This window comes from Helicoverpa armigera, chromosome 22 (assembly GCF_030705265.1).
Source record: "Helicoverpa armigera isolate CAAS_96S chromosome 22, ASM3070526v1, whole genome shotgun sequence".
NCBI lineage: Eukaryota > Metazoa > Arthropoda > Insecta > Lepidoptera > Noctuidae > Helicoverpa > Helicoverpa armigera.
Window position 1 is genome coordinate 3,883,897 of NC_087141.1, and position 17,849 is coordinate 3,901,745.

The 17,849-nt window shown below is 44.9% G+C and overlaps 1 protein-coding gene across 1 annotated transcript in view; it reads left to right on the forward strand.

The window, feature by feature from the left end:
* The window catches only part of LOC110370843 (citron rho-interacting kinase), a 28,742-nt gene extending 11,204 nt beyond the window's left edge, over nucleotides 1–17,538 (forward strand). The window contains exons 15-31 of the mRNA XM_064040384.1: nucleotides 708–860; nucleotides 1,161–1,403; nucleotides 1,932–2,000; nucleotides 2,134–2,381; nucleotides 3,840–3,996; nucleotides 5,965–6,066; nucleotides 6,220–6,387; nucleotides 9,789–9,998; nucleotides 11,047–11,163; nucleotides 11,930–12,036; nucleotides 12,375–12,443; nucleotides 13,029–13,076; nucleotides 14,333–14,392; nucleotides 14,655–14,799; nucleotides 15,074–15,266; nucleotides 15,575–15,813; nucleotides 15,908–17,538. Of these exons, the coding sequence (XP_063896454.1) occupies nucleotides 708–860; nucleotides 1,161–1,403; nucleotides 1,932–2,000; nucleotides 2,134–2,381; nucleotides 3,840–3,996; nucleotides 5,965–6,066; nucleotides 6,220–6,387; nucleotides 9,789–9,998; nucleotides 11,047–11,163; nucleotides 11,930–12,036; nucleotides 12,375–12,443; nucleotides 13,029–13,076; nucleotides 14,333–14,392; nucleotides 14,655–14,799; nucleotides 15,074–15,266; nucleotides 15,575–15,813; nucleotides 15,908–16,972 (3,393 nt within the window). The 3' untranslated portion in view covers nucleotides 16,973–17,538. The remainder of the gene's footprint in view (nucleotides 1–707; nucleotides 861–1,160; nucleotides 1,404–1,931; nucleotides 2,001–2,133; nucleotides 2,382–3,839; nucleotides 3,997–5,964; nucleotides 6,067–6,219; nucleotides 6,388–9,788; nucleotides 9,999–11,046; nucleotides 11,164–11,929; nucleotides 12,037–12,374; nucleotides 12,444–13,028; nucleotides 13,077–14,332; nucleotides 14,393–14,654; nucleotides 14,800–15,073; nucleotides 15,267–15,574; nucleotides 15,814–15,907) is intronic.
* The last annotated feature ends 311 nt before the right edge of the window (nucleotides 17,539–17,849 follow it).

Here is a 17,849-nt window from a genome sequence, read left to right on the forward strand (position 1 = left end):
ATGTTGTGAGGAAGGTAATGAGTATGAACGTGGACGGATATAGTGGAAGAGGAAGACCAAAGAAACGATGGATGGATTGTGTGAAAGTAGATATGGTAAGAAAGAATGTTACTTGTGAGATGACGGCAGATAGAAGCGTATGGAAGAAGAAAACATGCTGCGCCGACCCCAAATAAAATTGGGATAAGGGTAGGAGGATGATGAGTTGATAATATGCATTTTTGTAGAGATGTAAATTTCATGATAATAATAGTTAAAAAAACTAAAAGAAAGCGTGGAGTGTTTTGTCCAAATAAAGATTACATAAACACTCCACGATTTCTTTAGTGTGTTTTTTAGTTTTCAAACTATTATTTTTATTTTATACTTAAATCATACGGACGTCGACGCAATCATGTTTCTATTTTCTTCGTATTCTTGACAGCAAGCCTTTTCATTTGATACCCATATCCTGGGAGTGGATTTTAAATAGTCAGTCCGCCATCTTGGGGATGCCGCCATGTTGGATTTGTAATGACCTTTTTTAGCTAGTCATATATTGTCATCAGAACTCAGAGCGAGTGTAAAATGTCATCTTAATCGAAGATCGGGAAGTAGGTCAAAGTTAAGATTGCAAGATTTTGTTACATACTTAGTTACAAGTGAAGCTAATATAAGCATGTTAAAGTGTAGTAAGATGATGACAAGCGAGTTGCCTCGTTGTGCAGGAGTTGGAGCGCGGCGTGGAGGCGTCGGTGCGGCGCGAGTCTGCGCTGGAGGAGCAGTGCGCGCGCACCGAGGCGCGCCTCACCGAGCGACTGCGCGGCGCCGAGCAGCGCGCCGCCAATGCGCTGCACGACGACGCCAGGCATCGCGAGAAGGTAACATACAAGCTGCATCTTATCATACTTTGAGCTGCCATCCGTCCGGGTTTCCCCGGATTTGTCCTAGTTTCTAGGCGTCTGGGCGGGTTTCAAGAAGTTTTCGGGAAAAACCCGCACACGGGATTAAAAATTAGGTCATGTGCTGTTTTTTTTTTCGGCTTCGTGTGAGGAAAATATGCGATTTACGCCAAATGTCCGAGTCTTTTCTGGATTGTTTGTCTGGGTTTGGCGAAATTCGCAGACTTGAAACAAAATGAAAAATCCCTGTAAGTTTTACAATTAAGGTATATTTGTCAGGTGAACACACTAGAGCAACTAGTGCGACAGTTAGAGCGCGAAGTTAGCGCTTTGGAGAAGCGATCCTGCGCCGCGTGTGCCGCCGCCGCGTCCACGTCCGCGCAGCCCGAGAGCGAGCGCGGCACTGACCTGCCCAGCGCTCGCACGCCGCACAGCGACACCGAGAGCGTCGCCGACGCGCATGCGCACGCACACGTCTCGCTCCTCAAGGAACAGCTTGAACGGGCTGAGGCACAGTTGCAGGTAACTACATACCACAACTATGTGACGATCTGCGTCTAATATAAAGTTGTAACGGGTGTGTCATACCTAATCACATTAAATTAAACACGTTAATATACTGGTTAATATAATGTCGATTAGCACAAAGAAAAAATAAAATACGTTAAAATAAAAAATGGTCATTAATGCTCAATCCTTCTCCGTGTGAGAGGAGGCCTGTGCCCAGCAGTGGGGCGATAAGAAGGCTGTATAACTGTAAAAATAAAAATAAAATGATTTTTCAAACAAAGTAAATAGATGAAAATGTGCGAGAATTAGAACACCATATAAGAGTCAGTCATTATAAACAACGGAAATTCTAACTTTATCTCTGCTTTACACATGATGTTGTAAATAATGAAAACGAAAAATTACTCCTGTGGCTAAACCACTGAATGGATTAGGTTATTTTTTTACAATTCGCCATAGAATATCACAAAGTGATAGAATTTAATGTGATTAGGTACGACACACTCTGTATAGCACTAGGTCATGCTAAATGTTTTCTAGGCTCGAGCTGAAGAAATTGCAAGTCTGCGACAAGAGGCTAGAGCCGCCAATCTAGCGAGATGGCGGAAGGTAAGAATACCCAAATTAATATTTTTTTCTAAGTGCTTACTACTTAGATCATGCCATATTTAAGTAGACATGGTATTTTCATCTATCATTTGTAAGACTACACAGAAACTTGATAAAAATACAAACCCACTAGGAACGCGAATTCAACGAGCTCTCAGTGGAAACGAAATCCTCTATGCGCGACTTCAAACGCTTGGAGGAACGTCTGAACCTCGCGGTGGAGGCGCGCAGGACTGCCGAGCAGAAGGCCATCGAGGCCAACGCTGAACTGGCCAAGCTGAGGCCCGAACACGAACACGCTACCAAGGAGGTAGAGCGAATGAGATCTCAGCTGGATAAGCTTACGAAGGCCCATGAAGTCGTGCAGGCTGAAGTCGAGAGGTAATCTATGTCTATATATTTTTTTAATATGTAAAGTTTATCTTGAATCTTGGCCATTCCCTGAAAGAACATTCCTGACTCACATCATAACTGAATTCTAGTCGTTTTGTTTACATTTAACACAGATCAAGTTATTAATAAAATGAGTTTTTCACGCGCTGGAGCAAAACTATTTCACAGCCTATCATTGTGAAAATACTTGAAAGTATAAATAAAACCTGTCTATTGTGACGTGTTCTGTCCTATGAGATTTATTTATTAATCTGACCGTCTCATCATAGGGTCGGATGACGCCTCGCGTATATCTAGATAAATCCAGATAAAGCTTCAGGAATGTTTATCTTTACGAGTCGTATTTACAAGATTATTTCGCGTATCCGTAGAAATATTTTTGATAGTCGGTAGAAGGTTAATTTCAATCAGTTGCTTGAGAAAGATTATTGGAGGAATTGAATTTTAGGAAGACAATCATTAGCTAGATATTTTTGGTGATTAGGCATCTTCGCTTTTTTGTCCTGAATACAATAGTTTCGTACTACGATGTCATCATCCAAATGCACTCGAATATTGTAAACAGTTTTCATTGAAAACTCAGATTGTGCGATAAGATAGGCGAACTGCGTGAGATGAATTATCTCTATCGTCCAGTTATTGGGCATTTTGTTACGAACAATGAGAGTTGTGCTTATTTTTAGCACAAATATGTGTCAAGTGTTAATGCAGAAGTTGTCTAGATAAGGTTGAAGTGTTTTCTATCGCAGGAAACCAAAAGTTGTGGTGATGACGCCCCTACAGCAATATCTCGGTGTTACCCGAGCTCTTTTGTATGGATATATTTTCGCCACGTAAATACTGTATCTGTTTAAAACAATTTGTCACCTAAACAATACAAGTTTTTGTTTGTGTCAGCAGCCGGGCACTATAATATGTTAAACGATGTAGTTTTGAATGTTTTCACATATCTGTATGTTCAATATGCACATACTTTTTGAACAGTGAATAAAATTTGTGTTAACTGATTTAGTGTGCTAACTGTTGCATAATAATACGCAATGATATATAATGTAGTTTGTAAGCGGGAGACAAGTCACAGTGCGTGACGGGAAGCGACATTGTATGCACTGACTTGTTCCTGCACACCTGTAGTGCCGAACGTTTCTTGTCTCCCGAACTAGTAAGATGTTCGGCTTACAATGTAAAGCTATTACTACTAGCTATTTGTGGAGTCATGTGGCGAATTCGTGACCAAAGCCCTAGGTGAATATTAATTTATTTGTTTGATACTATGGTCATCAGTGACCATTTAATTACTTGCGGGATCGTTCGAAACGATTACTACCGTAGAGCGGCGTTAAACTTTAGTAGCATTTTGACACTACTCCCCTATAGAGGGAGGACATTTGAACTTTTGAAAAAGGAACAATGTTTTTTGTTCGTAATATGAGAGTATGTTGTCAGGTCACGTAACGACATCCGCAAGTTGAAGAGTGAGCTGCAGTACAGTGAGAAGAGGCGCCTTCACGCGGAGGAGCAAGAGGAGCTCTCCTCCCGCGAGAGGTCCCAGCTGAGGGATGAGCTACAGGAAGTCAGGAGACACAACAACGAACTTGTACAGGTCAGTTACTACTCCGTCATTTATCGACCCACAGGCCTCCTCTCACATGATGATGTCCTCCTAACTGACTATTGGCTACGGCGGCTGTTCTTATATAAGGAGATCAGCCAACTGCGCAGGACATATAGTGCACAAGCATTTGCGCAGACACAGGAGCACTCACTCTTATAGTCCGATGGGACGGTAATCCGACACGACCTGAGAGAGATCAGGTGCAGGACCGACATATACGTGCTCTTCGATGCACGGGTGTATCAATCACCAACTTCCGGGCTTCGGGCTGCTATGTGAAAGTTTCTAAAGCCCACAAAGCGATTTATTCCCAACCCGGGCATTAAACCCGATACCTCGTGCAGCCGGGCTTGCGACAACTAGACCAACGAGTCAGTCCTCTTACATAGAGAAGATTTGAGCGTCAATCACCACGCTTTCTCAATGCGGGTTTGTGAATTCAGACCTTATAATCCAGGTTTCCATGAGATGTTTTCCTTCACCTTTGATCAGTCATTGGTGTCCCACGTATGCTAAGAAAGTAAATACAAACTTTAAAAAAGTGCATTAGTACATGCCTGACCTGGGTTCGAACCCACTGACTCATATACTTGACTTTACATCTATGTGCTATTCAATAATACATGTTGGGTCATAGATACATATGTTGCAATTAGCTCTATGAGCCACGTTGGACTATTTTAGATAGGTACGTCGTAAACACAATCGTATAGTAATCAATAGCAGGGTGTCTAAAAAAAATGCTACTATAGATTTATTTCTTCTTGATTTCTTGATTTTTGTCTTTACCAAAACCATATTTGATCTTTATTGTGACTGACTATTGGGTATAGATGGTATGAATTACCTACCTTCATTTTTCTGGTGTATAAGTGACTGAATTTTCACAGTAAAACTCGACGATGTTCATTGGATTTATTTGTTGTTTATTATTCATGTTATAGTTGAAATATTCTACCTGATATTATGTATTTTGGGTAGTTTAGAAATAGATGCTAATAATAAATAATAAAGGTACAGCGATTGTTAGCACAGCACAGACAGGAACAATAGGATTCATGATAAGATCGCATTTGGTCGGTAGATCAATATTTGGGCATTCATGTGTTTGAAAGGTTTTGTTTATGATTTCACAATCGCGGACCCAAACGCGGCGGTTGTTATGTTTGTCTGAATGCCGCGCTGAGCCCATCGTGTAAACATCATTGTTTCGGCGCGCGATGATCTGAGCGCGAGTCATAGTCTTTGCGTCTCGTCTGCTTGTTCACGTCGCACGTCGTGATCTTACGTCCTCAGTATATTAATTCCGGAATTCTTAAATAATCCAAATTCCGTGACGATTCGTCGGCAGTTTCCTGTGTCGTGTGTCAAAAATTGAACTTTTTCAATCAAAGAGAAAATCACAGTGTTGTAAAAAGTACATGTGGAATTGTTGAGAATAAGAGTGACGTACGTGAGTGTTTGTGAACCGTGGCATCCGTGAGCGCGGGCATGGAGGCGCGGGGCCGCAAGGGCGAGAAGCCGGCGGTGCGGCCCAAGCCGGCGTACCTGCGCGCGCTGTGGGGCGGCGCGGGCGGCGTGGCGCGGCGCGTGCGCGAGGGCGGCTGGGCGCGCCGCGTGCGCCTCGCGCTGGCCGCCGACCTGCTGCAGGGCCGCTGCCGCGCCGCCGACACCGCCATCACCGCCATCAACAAGCACTTCGTCACGGTACTCCACTCGCCACACCGACACCACACTGCACCACTACACCAAGCCTTTGCTATTGTTCCACGGAAAATATGTAGGATGTGTAGCGTCGGGATGCTTAGAGCATTAGCGCAAATTGATGGCACAGTGTGCGCGTTAACAGCAAGTTTTCTCCTTTCAGGATACCATGTATGCTCCTTAAATACGTTATGCAGAGCCCAAACTAATCCACTTTTTCTCCGTAATTGACTCCTTCAATTTGTTCCCCAGAACAACAAAGCGCTGCAAGACGCGTGTGGTATGCTAGAAGAACAACTGACAGATCTCGAGAAGATTGCTGACATTCACGAGCTCAAGAATAAGGATCTCGAGGTAAAAACAGTTCAATATTATTTTGAGCTATGTTCAGTGTTATGTAAAGAGTAACCCTGTATATATAATGTTGTGTATTAGAGCAAGATCCCAGGGCCCACAGATCTTTAGCTATATGGAAATGAGAATGTAACTGTGGTGACGTTGGCACAGGGTCAGCTGGCAGGCGTCCGCACGGAGCTGGAGTCGTGCCGCTCGCGGCTGGGCGAGGCGGAGGCGGCGGCGTGCGAGCGCGGCGCGGCGGCCTCGCGCGCGGCGCTGCAGCACACCGAGGCACGCGACCAGGCGAGGCATGCGCACCACGAGCTGCAGCTGCTTAGGGTAACTACCACCATCCTCATATACACATGTAACCATGGAGAACTAAATGACTAGCGGAGGTGCCATAGAGAAAAATCGTATCTTTGCCCTTACACCTTCGTGTCTTTGCCTTCTTTGTTCCTGGTAATTTCATGTATTACCAAAAACAAATGTCTCAAAGAACCCGAACACCTCGTAAGTTCACTCGCATTTGACCAAGAAGAAGGCGCCTGACCTACCTGCATTATATAATGGCATTCCTTACTCCGTGCATGTAACACATAGATTGTCATGCTCAGTCTGACGCCCACGAGGGTGCCCTTACAGCAGTCGTTTAGTTTATAAGTTTTACCACTCCTGGTTGAAGGCCTTAAATTCTAAGCTTTCACAGGAAAACATATTGATTTCAAAGTCAAATTCATTTAGGCCATTTACAAGCACTTATGAACGTCAAAAATCCAAATAGGTTTGATTCTTGTCCATTCCAAAAGAAGTTTCCTATGGGGAAGAACAGGCAAGAAATATCATGGTTACTCTTTTTAAAAATAGTACGGTATTACAGTTGGTATGTATTGTATGGATACATACAATAACAACATGCGTAGATCATGTAGAATCGCAAAGAAAATGCTGCATGGTATTCACATTTACAAATCAGTTTATATGTTTGGCACAAGTTTACATACAAATATCAACCCCTCTTCCCCACTCCTCATATACCCATATAACACATAGCTTGTCACGCCCAATCTGACGCCCACGGGAATGACCTTACAAGAGTCGTTTAGTTTATAAGCACTACCCCTGGCCAAAGGCCTTAAATTCTAGGCTTCCAGGGAAATTCCGCTTAAGCGGTACACGGCCTCCTGAACTGCGAGATGCCTTACCTAAATAAAAAATCAGTTCAGTCTATCAGTCAGCTCAGGAGCATTATCATCAAACTGCTCGAACAAAAATGCTCGAAAGCGCTCGGTGCGAAATAGTAAGAGGAGCCGACCGGATCGGTTTTGCAGTCGTTCGGGTCCGATTGAACGCTCTTTCAGCCAATCGGAGCCGATTCCGGTCTGTCTGAACGGACCCTACATCGCAGAAAAGGTGTATCAGAGAAATGTTTGAACTAGGTACAACAAAAAGTTGCAAGCCTTACTTTGTAAAACATAGCCTACCACCTCAATTTATTTTTGGAACTGCGATTTTTGATAAAACGTATTCAAACTTATTTGAACGTCTCTCGGTTTTCGCAGTCGAAGAGATAATAATTGATTATGTACAGTTCGATCAAACACAGCGTTAATGCACAATAGCTGTATATGGTTGGCACCAGCTATGTACTTTCGAGTAAAAAAATATAGTTCCCATCAGAGTTCATATTGAAATAAACGTATGAACCCAGAATCTTCTTTTTCTTTTATATATATTTAAAAATAAGATAACAGCAGTGCAATAATCTTTTTGCGATCCATCTTACTCTTCCTAAAAGCACGTCCGATACGGCTGACTACACTTGAAGGTATGATTACCCTACCAAACGGTTTGCCGCATGAAATCGCATCGCAGTATTGTGTGGGAGCCCTTTTCGTATGTTTATGTTTATCTATTAATGTAGCAACTATTATTTGTCTACATTACGTCATAAGCCGAATATTGGTGCACAAGACAATGCACGTGTAAAGACAACAATGACGTGATCGTGATGACGTCACGAATGACATGTAAGTTAGTTACAATGAGCAGTCGATGGAGCGGCGCGGGCGCGTGAGGATGGGCGTCGAATCGTTGATCTATTGCAAGTGGATGGAGATACGAAACATACTGTTCAAGCAATTGAAGAGAGATCTGCTGTTCGGAATTGTAAATATAAGGGTTTTTTGCGAGACGTTTTTCGTAGATTATCGCGGTGTTTATGTGTAACTCACCGTCAGTTGCACAAACCTCCATGAAAGTTAAAGCTTCTTTAAATCTATTGCTGACACTTTCTTTGTCAACAGTAGTAGTAGTCTTTGATAGCAATAGATTTAATGAAGCTTTAACTTTAATGGGGCTTTGTGCAACTGACGGTTACTCCCAAGTTCAATGATGACATAAACGTAAGTTTAACTTAAAACAATTGTTTGCTATGAATTTCAATTCTTAAAATTGACTATTGTTTTAATAACAATGGACGTTTATGTTATCACTGGATTTTGGTCTTAGTTTAAATACAGCCAAATCTGAGCGTAGACTTCGTCAACAAGTCGCGATAGGGCTTTAGATTTTCATATCTTTCTCTTAACAAATCTCACTGTAACTAACATATGATGTTCGTTTTTACAATGTTAATGGTGAGTTTAACTGGTAACTGATAAACTGATCTTCGTCCTTCTGCCCTGTTCCCAATTTTATTTGGGGTCGGCGCAATATGTCATGCTCTTCCATTTTCCCCTGTCACTCGTCATACTGACACTCACTCCCTATTCATGTCATCTTTCAGGCAATCCATCCATCTTTTCTTAGGTCTTCCTCTTCCTCTCTATCCACCTACATTCATACTTAGCACTTTGTTGCATGCGTATCATCCCTCCTCATTACATGCCCATACCATGACAATCTTCTACTTCTCAACTTTTCTTTACTAACTGATACACTGATATATCAGCGTTTAGTAATCGGTTGTTGGCTGGATTCCTAATTGAGCACTACCTCTTCTGGTCGTGGGGCACAGGGGGTTGAGTGAAACACGGTGTTCGGATACCAGATATATTTCGCGCAAACCCCAAGATAGAACCGTTCACTCGGACCAGTGCGCAGTAACTGTCCATGCCTCACATATCTCACGCTCTCACACGCTTTAGCTTACCTTGCACTCTCCCATACATACTTACTACATGTGTTCCTACAAGCCTATCAGGAACATATTTGATGGATACATGATGAACTATCTAGTTCATTAGGGGGTTAAGCCGGGTACAGACTTACGAAATTTAACGTGAATTCTACCACGCAATGCAAGAATTGTCGCAACGTATCAATGCAATGTAACAAAATCGTCTAGTATGGACGCTTTGCTTGCTCGAACCGCGCACACTACGCACGCGAACGAAGCATTACAACACGTGCGCGCCGTGAACCTCCATTTGTCGGGTCTTCGCGGAACTCAAAGGAGCGCGCAACGGAGCCTCAGTGTCTACGGGTTTTATGTGCGCAGAATTGCGAAACGCGGGCGAACTATACAGGAACCATCACCGTTCTCTTCGCGTGTCATCTCTTTCTCTCTCTGTGTGTGTTCTTGTTACATCGTATGATACGTTTCACAAATCCGTTCGCGGGTTTAGCTCCCATAACACAAGCTAATGTTGCCGTTGTTAAGTAAACTACCGTGGTGCTGACCGACCGTGTGTGCGAATCCCGATATTATACTTGAAGGTGTGTATGTCTGTGTGCAGGAGCGTCTGGAGGCGCGCGAGACGCGCGTGGCGGAGCTGGAGGCGCGCGCGGCGTCGCTGGAGAGCACGCGCGCGGCGGGCGAGGCGGCGCTGGGCGCGGCGGCGCGGCGCGTGCGCGAGCTGCAGGAGGAGTGCGCGGCGCTGCGCACGCGCGCGCACCACCACCACGCGCACGCGCTGCAGCTGCAGGCCACGCTGCACGACCTGCAGGTATGTACGCGCCGCGGAGAGCACGCGCGCGGCGGGCGAGGCGGCGCTGGGCGCGGCGGCGCGGCGCGTGCGCGAGCTGCAGGAGGAGTGCGCCAGCACGCGCGCGCACCACCACCACGCGCATCGCGCAGCCAGCCACGCTGCACGACCTGCAGGTATGTACGCGCCGCGGAGAGCACGCGCGCGGCGGGCGAGGCGGCGCTGGGCGCGGCGGCGCGGCGCGTGCGCGAGCTGCAGGAGGAGTGCGCGGCGCTGCGCACGCGCGCGCACCACCACCACGCGCACGCTGCAGCCGCAGGCCACGCTGCACGACCTGCAGGTATGTACGCGCCGCGGAGAGCACGCGCGCGGCGGGCGAGGCGGCGCTGGGCGCGGCGGCGCGGCGCGTGCGCGAGCTGCAGGAGGAGTGCGCGGCGCTGCGCACGCGCGCGCACCACCACCACGCGCACGCGCTGCAGCTGCAGGCCACGCTGCACGACCTGCAGGTATGTACACTGCATATGCACATGCAGCAAAAGTACCACCCTCCCGCCCTCATGCATATGCATAAAAGAAACAATTGCCAAGCAGCCGAACCTAGACTCGACACGTGTTTCGCCCCTCCTCCATGAGGCATCCTCAGGAGCTGTTGACTCGTCGACCACTCGGGCGCGAATAAGAAACTTACAGGTATGGAACTTCCAACGAGGCCCAGCAGGGCCAAGGCCTGCCGGTGCTGGAATAGTTCGAAAGAGTTAACGCGGCCTTGGTACATAAAAGGCCTACGACGGAACAGGACACTTTTTAGTCAGTAAGAGTCTGACACTCCCTCACCGCTGCTAACCCACAGCGGGAAGCGTCATTTGATGATTTTTGACGTCGTTTAAAAAAAAAGAGGTATGGAACTTACACACTTACGACTTAACCGCTCGTATATCGTTAGTAATTATGAAACAACAGAAAATCAATTGCTTGTTGCCCTTGCACTATTGAAATCAACCCATGCATAAAAATGTCAAACTGAAATCCTGTGTGTGTGTGTATGTGTAGCAAGTGTGTATATGTGCAGGAGGAGTTGGCGGCGGCGCGGGAGGCGGCGGAGGCGGCGTCGGCGTGGTGGCGCACGCGCGAGACCAAGGCCGACGCCACGCTGCGCCAGCAGGCCAAGCTCATCGACTTCCTGCAGGTACCATGCACTACATAATCAACATAATTAATAGTTTGAAAAGCTGAAAAACACGCTAGGCATGTATTGTCATCAAAACTCAGAGCGTGTGCAAAATTTTGAAGGGAAGGGAAGTGGATCAAATTATGATTCTAAGATTTTCTTACATACATAGTTACAAGTGTAGCCAATATAAGCATGTTATCATAGTTGTTTTTTCTGTCCCTATGCCCCCGTGTACCTTGCCCCTTTGTACAGTTAAATCTTTAAAACTACGCAACCGATTTTCATGCGATTTTTTTCTTAATAGATAGTGATATTTTCTTAATAGAGGAAGGTTTAAATGTGTAATAACATACATTAAATAGTGGGAAAATACTGTTATACCGTGTGAAGCCGAGGCGGGTCGCTATTCTAATACAAAGGGATACAAAATATCTGTACAGATACCTGGGAAGCTTAATATTTCAATAGGTTTTTGACTATCCCACCATTAACAACCAACTAGACTGTAGCTACAGAAACATTGCCCTTTCTTTTTTTATAAAAATGCAAACTATTCCATTAGGAAAACAAACGAGTAATAAATGCCTGGAATTATCTTGTAGACAATTAACTGGAAATCATATAAAATAAATATTTATTACCTTACTACAAAAACTTAAATATCTGTTGATGGCTTGTAGCTGCAAAACGGACCGTATTTCAACGTCACCATTAGACAAGTGTTCAACAGACGTTTAAAAGTTTTTGTAGTACGACGGTTATAGTTTTTGTTTTGTTGTAGGCTAAAGTAGAAGAGGCTGGTCGCAAGAAATGCTCACTAAGCAACAAGTTGTTCGGTCGCTCCGGGCGCAGGACTGCCGCCTCGCCACCTCTTAGGAGAGCCAACAGGTAACACTTTACTCACATATTTTTATTTGACGCCACAGTGAAAAGAAAACAATACTCTACATTTTAAAAAGTAAAAAAAAAAACAAAACACATGCTACTCATATATTGTCATCAGAACTCTGAGCGAAAGAGAAAGAAAGTGGGTCAAATAAAGATTGTAAGATTTTCTTACATCCATAGTTACAAGTGAAGCTAATTTAAGCGTGTTAAAAAGAATGAGTGTTTATTGCAAAAAGTACCTACAAGACGCTTGGCACATATTCAAAGAAAATTCGCATAAAATATTTTCAAAAACACGTGTTTAACTGTTTGTAATAACACCAATTTCTTTGTAACAGGGAGTTACGTGAGGAGGTAGAGAGACTACGCGCCAAGCTCGCGGCCTGCAATGCAGCAGCTGACCAGAGGTAAATATTATTATACTGATTACTTGTTCCCCCCGTAATTGAATAAATCCTGCATGTCATAAGCTATTTTACTGACAAATTTCACTAAAGTACCTTTAGTAATCTCTAAGCGAAAGATAAACAAATATCCGGACAAACGCCCAGACATTCACGATTGATGTAATAAGCTAAAAAAAATACAGTTGAATTCATTAGGTACTAGATTTCTTCCACAAATAAGTAAGCGTAGGTTAGTTATAGTTATCGGTACGGATATTGAGCCCTGACCTTCACCTGCGCAGAAGTGATTTATTGGTTTATTGCCTTATGTGTACAGTGCGCAAAGCGATCCCCACTCTTCCGCCGAGAGCTCAATATCCGTGCCGATAACTATACATTAAGCTGTATTACGTTAATTTTCTACGTTCAAATGCATAATGACAGCAATTTCCCGAAGTTTTTCCCGAGAGGTAGCTTGTTTGCGTTACAAAGGTTTCTAGTTGTCTCTATGCGAAATTTCGTCGTATTCCATTCAGCTGTATCGACGTGAAAGTGTAACAAACTCATTCTTATATTAAGATTTCTAAAAAGAAAATATTTTTTCAGCTATCCATCTACACCTAAGCGTGAGAAAGCGAAGCCGATCGTGAATGGGTAAATATTTTGTATTGATTTTAGTTTCGATTTTCATTCGTAGGATTACCTTTCTTTCCACAAATCACGAAATTACTACATAGTCTGTTTGTAACTAACCTCTTCTTTGAATCTTTTTCCAAACGTGAATTTTTATACAAATGACCACTTCTTAAATTGATATGATATGACATTATAAACTATAAATGACCAATTATACGATAAGACCAGATTTTAAATGTAAGAGTAGTAGTACTTACTAACTCATTCCCGCGGTTACGCTTGCATCCCGAAGGTTGCGTCTCGTCCAGGGTACTAATGTGTACTCAGGGATAGTGCGTAATTACGGATAGTGTGTATTCAGGGATAGTGTACACTCAGTGAAGATGTGCACTCAGGGATAGTGTACACTCAGGGAAGATGTGTACTCAGGGATAGAGGTATTGAAGAAGATCCAGTAGTGTTGGAATTGTTACAAATGTGCAAAACTGTACATTCTTCCTCCTTGAAATATTACACTAGCTTTATTACACGGTACAAAGTATAAGCTTCAGTGCACCAGTTTGGATACGATTTCGTAGTGGCGCGAGGATCTTGAATGATGCAGTGCAGCGTCTTTTGTGCCTTCAACATGGGTGGCCGGCTTACCAGGTCGATTCCCGAGGACCAAGTCAGGAATCATGAATTCTCTGTTCCAGGATCAACGGACAACTCGACAGAATCATGATATTATGTTTATGGATGAAAAATAATCAGCTATGAAAATGCCCTACACTGTTAATTAGTGCTTAAAATTGTTCTAAAGTAATATTTAATTTGAATATTGTTATTCTTTCTTTAATAGAATTTGAATAAATGGTTAGTTTCAGAATTAAGGTCAAGGTGAAAATGTAATTGTTATCATCCTTTTTTTGGTTTGTACATAAGATGTTTATGTTTTGCTTTAATTATAATGAAATTGGTTATAATAAATAAACTGTATATACCCGTGTGTATTTTATTTACATACCATGTATATCCCCGATCAAACTAAAGTTAAAACGAAAAATAAATGTTTTAATCTGTCGAATTTATGAATTTCACTATAGGATAGATAATTTAACAAGTGGTCATTTGTAGAAATAGTTATAGACATCCACATTACAAAAATTTTTCAACAATGTTATTGGTCATAGTCACTTCGAGTTGGTCATTTATAGACTTAACGTGATCTGTATGTTTGAAAAGATTTTGTATTGAAAAATTAACCAACATTAACAACATGTTACATGTTTTAGGTCAAACAAATCTATCGACTCTCCAGACGGAGCTCAAGACAAAGGCCTGCTAATAGTCTGGTAAGGATTTTACATTGAATTCTTGCACCATTGAGGATGATAGTCTGTCCACTTGAAGCAAAGTGGATATATCAGGTCTCAGTCTGAAGTCTCACGCCAGTCTAACCAAGGGGTATCGGGGTGCCCGTGTAACTGGGTTGAGGGGTCAGATAGGCAGTCGCTCCTTGTGGCACAGTGGTACTCAGCTGAATCCGGTTAGACTGGAAGACGACCCCAACATAGTTGTGAAGGCTTGGTAGATGATGATGATGTTGTTGTGCAGGTCTGACGGCAGCCGCGAGCGCATGCGCGCACGCTGCGTAGACGAGTGCCTGCTGCTCTCCAGCGGTAGTCGCGAGCTGCGCGGGCAACTGCTCGCCGCCGACGCCAAGAACCTGCCGCACAACGAGGCCAACAGGGCTTTCATGGTGAGCGATACTTTACCTGTGTCTGTAGAATAGAACGGCAAGTTTGCTTGCGCCGGCTAACCAGTTTGCTAAGGCTGCGGCTCCACTGAGGCGGAGACGCGCGGAGCGGAGAGGAGACGTGTGGGGATCGACCAATCACATTAAATGAAAAAGACGAGATGTGGATTTTAACCGCAGAGAGGAGTCGCTCGAGCTTACACAGCTGGTACTTCAAAAAGCGAGTAATCCACATTTTTTTTTGTTCTGATCTAATTTAGTTGTTTTTTCTATTTAGGTAAAGCTGGAGAACTGCGACCGCGGTCAGTCGGCGGCGGTGGTGTGCGGTAACATCGCGGAGCGGTCCGCGTGGATGTCGCGCCTCCGCGCCGCCGCGCCCGCGCCGCCCGGCTACGTGCCCGCGCTTCTGGCGCCGCTCGCCTCCGAGCCGACTGCCGCGCTATATGTAGCACCTAACGCCACTGCCATCGGTCAGTGATCCCATACATATATCTTAAAATAATAATAGCGTCCAAGTTTGATTTCGGCCATGACTGTTCTCATGTTACATAACCAGCTGCGCAGGACATATTATAGTACACAAGCATTTGCGGCAGACACAGATGCACTCACTATTCCTTCACTCTCTGTACTCGGAACACGACCGGAGGGAAATCAGGCGCAGGACCGACATTAACGTGCTCTCCAACATCTTATATTAACTGTTTAACGTGCTCTCTGAGACACGAGGGTGCTTTGTGACAGTGTGTTAAAGCCAAGTTGTACCTGTGTATTGCAGGTTGCGCGGACGGTCTGCACTCGCTGCGCGGCGCAGTGCGCGTGGAGGGAGCGGGTGGCGGGGCGGTGTCGGGCGCGCTGGCGGCGGGCGGGCGCGCGCTGCTGGTGGTGGGCGGCGCGCTGGTGCAGGCGGGGCTGCTGGCGCTGGGCTCCGCGCTGCGCCGCGCCGCCTCGCTGCGGCCCGCCCTGCCCGTCTCGCCCGTGCCGCTGCCCGACAACACGCCGCCGCATGTCATGAAGGTACACTATCCACAGCGTCGATACACTCCGCTAGGTTTTGATAGTGGTAGTAGTTTTGATTGTCAGTATACTTAACAGTGATGTTGTTTGGCAGGCTATCGCAGGCGACGCGGTGGACGGCCCGTGCGCGGCGGTGGCGTGCGGGCGGCGCGTGTTCCTGCTGCGCTACGACGCCTCCACCACGGAGTTCAAGATCGCGCGCTCGCTGACGGTGGACCGCCCCGCCAACTCGCTGCTGCTCACCACCAGGACGCTGTACATCGCCGGCGAGAAGCCGCTCAAAGTCAACCTGCCCTCCGGAGCGCTCGAGTCCTTCGGCATGGACGAGCCCACTGTGGCCGCCGCCGCTAAGAAACACTCCCCACCCAAAGCTTTCTTACTCATAAAAGATAAACCCACCGAGATACTCCTCTGTTACGCGGAGTGCGGCATCTTCGTCGACGAGAACGGAAAGCGAACGCGCAACGAGGACCCGAAGTGGAGCACAGCCGTGTACAGCTGGGAGTTCGTCAACCCATTCCTGTATGTGATAGGAGATGACAAAGTGACCATAGTGTACTTGAACGACGACGCGTACCGCACTCCGCCCTGCACGTGCGACACCACGTCCGTGGCCTCCACCGCATCCGACTGCTACTTGCCAGAAATATTCACGTTGAAGATGAAGGAACCCGTGCTGCTGGGAGCCGCACCCAACGGAATAATAATACGCTCTAAAAGCGAAAATGGTTTTAACGTGTCTCTGATAGAGGGAATGGCAGCCTTCAGAAGTGTCGGCGCATCTGTAGAGTCTTTAGCCACAATCTCAGACACGAAGGGATCGACAACAGACCTGGCGCAGTCGACAGACGGGATACCGCAGGATGTGTCTCAAGAGAGTGTGGAAGTGACCACGGGCTTCCTCGCAGACATCAGGAAACGAGCGCGACAGCTGCGTAACAAACACCGCAAGGAGCAGACGCCCGATGACGTCATAAAAGAAATATTGACAACGGAAGTCGACTTAAAACGTACGACCAACGGCAGGAAGTCTCCCGCGACTATATCAGAGTTCGACTCGGACACAGACTCGGACCACAGTGTCACGAAGACAGAGTCGCCGAAGGTCACGGCGGACATATGTGCGGAAATGTTCACGAGACAAGTGCGCTTCCAGTGATATTCATATTGCCAGTCAAACTCCAGAGAGTAGCGAGTCTGATTATACATTGTATATCGAATATATAAAGCACGTGCGATACAGGAACACATGTCATGTACCTGAGAGATAGGATGTGTGAATGCAGATGTGAAGGCAACAGATTAGATTTAAAGTTTGTATTTTAATAGTATTTCTTAATTGTAGGCGTTAATAAGTTTTATAGGTAATATTATTTATACCATGCCTTAGCAGCCTAATTTTACTTTTGAACCACACCGTCTTAGCACATAACTTACTAATAGTATGTACATTTTATTTATTGAATAATTTAACTTGATTGTCTATGTTACGATGTACACATTTTGTGGATTTTAAAAGTCAATAATTAATTAGATAATGAATATGTTTTGTATGATTTTTGAAACGCGTAAGCACACCTTTTATACGATAATTAATACTGCATTGTCTAGTTATTTTTACTGTGATTTTATAACTGACTTGATTTCTGTTTAGATTAGTTTTAAATGTAAGTGATCTTTGTTTACGTTCTTTGACTCGTTAAATATATATTTTTGTAAAGCCGCCTCTTGTTTTTGTTACTTCACACCTTCGTCAGTGAACAGTTATGAAAAAGTCAGTATTCCTATAGTCCCTTATCGAATAAAAGCTATATAATATTATATCGTCGCGTCAGACCCAGCGCACACCGCTTGAAGCGCGGCGGAGCGCATTTGAAGATAACAATTTCATGTAAACCTTAACTACCTTGACATACGGTCTACAAAAGAATAAATTCGCATGAGCCCTCTGGGGCGGCAACAGCTCTGCGCTCCGCTGCAAAGCTCATGCACGCGAATACTGTTGCCAACTCTACGACTTTTTACGTAGGTCTATG